At 39.1% G+C, this 5,167-nt stretch overlaps 1 protein-coding gene across 5 annotated transcripts in view; it reads right to left on the bottom strand.

Annotated features, from left to right (window-relative positions):
* Tp63 (tumor protein p63) overlaps positions 1-1,211 on the bottom strand; it is a 213,317-nt gene extending 212,106 nt beyond the window's left edge. For 3 of the 5 annotated variants that reach the window (XM_004640898.3, XM_023700910.1, XM_004640902.3), the window contains exon 1: positions 619-1,211. In XM_004640898.3, coding sequence (XP_004640955.1) covers positions 619-680 — 62 coding nt within the window. In that variant the 5' untranslated portion in view covers positions 681-1,211. The remainder of the gene's footprint in view (positions 1-618) is intronic. The other 2 variants (XM_004640901.2, XM_023700911.1) reach the window with 2 other exon arrangements.
* Between the last annotated feature and the right edge of the window lie 3,956 nt (positions 1,212-5,167).

Raw genomic sequence — 5,167 nt, 5'->3', positions numbered from 1 at the left:
CACACACACACACACACAGACAATACACACAAATACAAAGTTGTGTACTTTCACTAATTTTCCATCTCAGTGCTGGGCAAATATTTCTTCCCATAAATACAAATGAAATTCAATATAAAGTTTTTTGATCATGTTCGTCATGAAACAAATCAAAACTAAATTATTCCTCATAGCTAAAATGACAAATCACAATCTATTTTGTATCACAATGGCTACTGATCTACTTTTAATATACAAATCAAACTCATTTGGTGTTAGTTTTGATTTGAAGATTATTTACAGATTATTATGTCTCTGCCCAATGAAATTTCTTCTTCTCAAGTGGGCGGGTTTTGAGCAAGGCAAGTAATATATTTCATACATCTTAAAATGATGTGATAGTTTTGAAAAGTGATTGTCTTCAATTTTTCTTTTTTACTGTGTAGATCCAGAGCTAAACTAACAGAGATAATTAGAAAATGTGCCCACCGACCCATTTAAATCTACATAAAATCCAAACCGATATCTCTGAGTTCCCTGGGGCAAGAGGAATCTCTTATGGAACACAGAAGAGACATTTATAATACACAAGACACTCCCATGACGACTTGACAGAACTTATGTCACATTTAAACTCACCGCTGGATGTAAGGGTCAGGGCAGTACTGCAGGGTAGCACTCCGTGACGTTTCAAAATTCATTTCCTCCAACTCTTTGCTATCAACACGTGGACAGCAATTGTATAAAATATACACATATACCTGTGTATATGTGGATATATAGCCAGAAAGCTAAAAGCAATAGGGTCAAATGCCATCAGACATAGAACTTTAGACACTCCCCCCTCCACACATATTTGCAAAGAGGCGGAGCATTCCTTCTTTTTAGCCAATGACATTCATCAGGTGACCAAAACATCATAAACAGTTGATTCTTACCAGCTGGGCATCCTCTCTAAAGTTGTTCCTTGCTTTCCAGCACGGCTTTAGAGTCCTTGGTGTATAGTACCCACACTTGTTGCTGGCAGTTTGGAAGCATCTCTGAACTTCTGCTCTGGCTCGTGATTGGATGCTGGCATGAATGGTATCAGAGTTTCGTTTTAGCAGCCAGGACTTTTGTAACAGAACTGTGCCAAGGAGTGTCCACCACGCTCCAGCTACCTAACATGTCCTTGTACCTGAGCATTGATTTGATCTGAGGGCTTCTGTGGCTGCTTCAGGGGTGGAAATGTTGTGCAGTTTTGCAGAGCTGCTTAGAGAAGGGTTTTTTCGTCTCTTCCCCTCCCCCTTCCAGCCTTCCTTTCAGCCAACCGCCTGTTGTGGTCACAATCTCAAATAGCAAAGACAGGGAAATTCCTTGATTATATTTAACCTAGAACGCACTCTTCACTCAAATAAGAGCAATATCTATTCACATCTCCTTAGAAATACTGTCTGCCCCAAACAAAGGAGAAGGATCTTTATTGACTTGTCTACATATCCTACCTCTGACACATCCATACAAATATTTGTCATAATTTTCTTAAAGAGATATTAAGATATGAAATCATTCTCTTTTAGAATATTTTGAAAGTTATAAAATTATTTCAAGTGTCCTCTTAAAAAGTTCTAGTTTATTTCAGTCTCTATCAGTGTGTATTATTCTTTTGTCTCATTTTTTTCTCTTTTTGTTTTGACTTGATTTATTTTCAAATAAAATCATAACTTTGCTCACACATTCAGAAATCTGCATGGTGTGAAGTGAAAGGATTTCTTTCCTTTCTGAATTGGGGCTGTGAAGTTACCCTGGTTCTGGGGATTTGGAAATTGAATGAAATATGATTCAGAAGCTAACTGCGAATGGACTCCAAGAGGAAAAGAAAAGCATGTACCAAAGTATCATTCACATGGCAAGTTCACATTTTCTATTTTGTCTCCAATCACAAAACACCTGTACACTAGCGACTCAGTAGGTGGCAAAGTTGTGAGACAATCTGAAGTCTTTTGTGGAGAAATGTGACATTTCCCTGTAAGAAATTCTGGTTCAAAATGTGTCTCATAAAGATGTTTAGTTGTTTCAGCCAGGATAGAAGAGGGAAGCTATTTAAAACTTGACATTCTCTTCCTTAACTTAGCCTGAGAGTGGCTAACATCTGTGAATTGTGAAATTCACAAACATGCTGGCCTGAGCCCCAGCCAAATCAAACAGCTTGTTCTGCAAAATGCGAAATTTTAAGGGAAGATCATTGGACTACTTAATTATATATTTGTTAATTGGAGTGGAAGAAGCGCTTGAGTCCCTTCCCTGCTGTTGGCGAGAAGGATGACCTAAAGGCAAAGTTTTCCAATTGAAAATAATCAATTTCCTGCCGTCATGACCAGATAGCCCCCTCACCAAGACACTGATATTTTCATTTATAGAATGAATTGAATGGTGATTTCAAGAGCAGGGATCGTCAAGTGGCCATGGCCCGTCAGCCTCCTGGAAAGGCCGATTCTGGCTCAGAAGCACCGTGCTGCAGCCTGAAACCCTGCGTTTCCACAACATCCTCAGGTTCTTCCCCCCGGCTGGCCCTTGTACCCCACCTGAGAGGGGCAAGGGCTTCTGCCCTTTCCAAGGTCTTATTTACAACTCATGCTTCTACCAATAAAGAAGAGCTCTTATGTTTTAAATTTCCATTCCAGGCTGTAGACTCTCGGTGGACTTGCAAGCATTTTTTGTGTGTGTATGATATTTTTTTTTAATTTTAAAAAGTTTATCACATACCCATCCACCACCTGGGAAAATAAATGACTATTATACTATAATTACTGTAACTGCCTCTTATATTTATATTACATCGTTTTCCCCCGGGAGATTCAGGTTACTGTACAAATGTATAAATTATTTCTTTGATATGACAGGCAGACTCTTTTCAGAGACTTTAAGTCTTTTAGGCAAAGATTGCCATAGAATGAATGAGACAGAAGCCCAGGAGAACATAATTGCCCTACTGGCCTGCCTGTCTGAATGGTGTTTGTGAACGCATTTGATTTATTCGGAGGGCACGACGAAGGGCTGAGGGCAGCAGCAGCATTTACGGTCTGGAACAACGGACATAAGGTAAGAGAGGAACACATGTGCCTTCTCAATTTGTAATAGCCAAGAACGCACACTTTGCCAAATTTGGGCATTTATAATCAAGTGCTTCTCAATTAGACCCATGAAACTGATTTCACAACTTTTCTTTCTCATGCCTCCATCCCGTAGGTTACATGATTCTTGGGCTGCCTTCCTGTCTTAGATCATATTTTGCTTTATCAGAGATGTTTTCAACCTCATCTACATATCCTTCGAAACCCAGCAATTCTCCCCACCCCTCCAGATAAAAGGAAACTGTCCTATGTCTAACTTCCTAAATCATTATACCATATCCACATTTCTTTCCATAAGTTCTATGACTTTCCTGAGGGATGGCAGCCAGTTTTAGTACAGGGTCTATGGGATAGAGGGTCTACAGGGTCTCACTACATAATGATTCTCCTGCTTTCAGCCTCCCAAGTGCTAGGATTACAGGCACAAGCCACCACACCCAGTCTCAATCACCATCTCAGTGCGCTCCCGGGGCAGGGCCAGCATGGCACGACGGGGATCGAACCCCAGCCCCTGCGCTCTGCCTCAGCAGGCTCTTTAGTCCACTGAGCTATTTGGCCAGCCCAAGCAACCAGTTTCTATTCTGGACTATGAACAGTTTGAGGCCAGTCTGGCTATCAGATTCATTTTGCATCTTCAGAGACAAGAAAATACTCTACAGTAAATTCTTATGTGTGTATGTTTGCGAAATCTAATGACACATTTGTAACTGATTAAAATAATTTCTATAAAGCACTTCCCATTTTCGAATGGGCTTTCTGATGTATCACTTTCATATGATGAAGTTCACCAATCTTAAGTGTGCAGTTTGAGGCATTTTGATACATTATCTACCGTATATGCTAATTCCATCATAATCAAACATGAAACTTTTCCATTACCCCTCACTGCCTCACTTTCTGTCATTGGAAATTAAAGATATAATTTTTGTAAAGTGTTATTCACTCGAACTTTTTATGAAGAGGAAAATATTGTCGGTTTCCTTAGGTTTTTTTTTTTGTTTTGTTTTGTTTTTTGGTACTAAATATTGAACCCAGGACCTTTGCACTGAGCTCCACTTCCTGCCTCTTTTAATTTTTATTTATTTATGTAGTTTTGAGGCAGAGTCTCACTAAGTCCCTAAGTTGCCCAGGCTACTCTGGAATTTGCAGTCCCCCTACCTCAGCCTCCTAGAGTGCTGAGATGACAAGTGTGGAACATTGTGCCCAGCTTAAATTTGTACTTTCTGGTATAGCTGCCCCCTAGGTACATGAAACTACTATGACTGAGAAGTTACATTTTTGTTTTTATTCACGTTTAATTAATCTAAGTTTTAGCAGCCACTTTGTGATGTGTGTTGGACACCATCAAGCTAGAATATCACATAAGTGGAGACCCAGGGTACATTTTCCCATGTGCCTATGCTCTTTATGCACACTGATACATTGTTTTGAGACACCGTCATATTGTTAACTGTATTGACACTATTTGTTTCTATAAATTAAATGTTTATCCTGTGAATTTCTTATGTATTATTTGCATGCAATGAGTGGTGTTAATATTTTAGCAATTAAGAACAAATTATGGTCCAAGATATGTAACTATGGCTAGAACTAGAATCCAATAGGTTAAAAAAAAAAACAGCTATACTATAACCCAGAATTTGTTCTTGGTACAACTGAGTTATCTAGAAATGTAGTAGGTCCCTCCCTCCAAGAATGCTATAACTTTAAATAAGGTAGGTTATGATGTTCTGGTAAAGAAGTTGTCTAATCTGGATTTGCCTGGGTTCTGGTCCTAACTTACTTTCAGATCCTAATTAAGTAGCCTACTCTTTTTGAGAATTAGATTCTTTATTTTTTTTTCAAATGTGAGGATATATCAATTAGGATGTATCAAGATATGTTCCATGTAATTAATAGAAACTAACTTTGCTTAGTTAAAACCCAAACTGTGAAAACAGGTAGAAAAAAAAAAAAATTTCATCATGGGCTGCCTGCGGGTTAGCTCAGTTGTTTAAGTGCCTGCTCATGCAAATGCAGTCAAGAGCAGGATACCTTACCAGACCCGCCCTGAAAGGCAGCCTAAACCAGCCAAA

This window comes from Octodon degus, unplaced genomic scaffold (genome assembly GCF_000260255.1).
Source record: "Octodon degus isolate 3935 unplaced genomic scaffold, OctDeg1.0 scaffold00128, whole genome shotgun sequence".
NCBI classification, from domain to species: Eukaryota; Metazoa; Chordata; class Mammalia; order Rodentia; family Octodontidae; genus Octodon; species Octodon degus.
The sequence above is the reverse complement of the archived record's forward strand: the minus strand, read 5'-3'. Positions and strand labels throughout refer to the sequence as shown.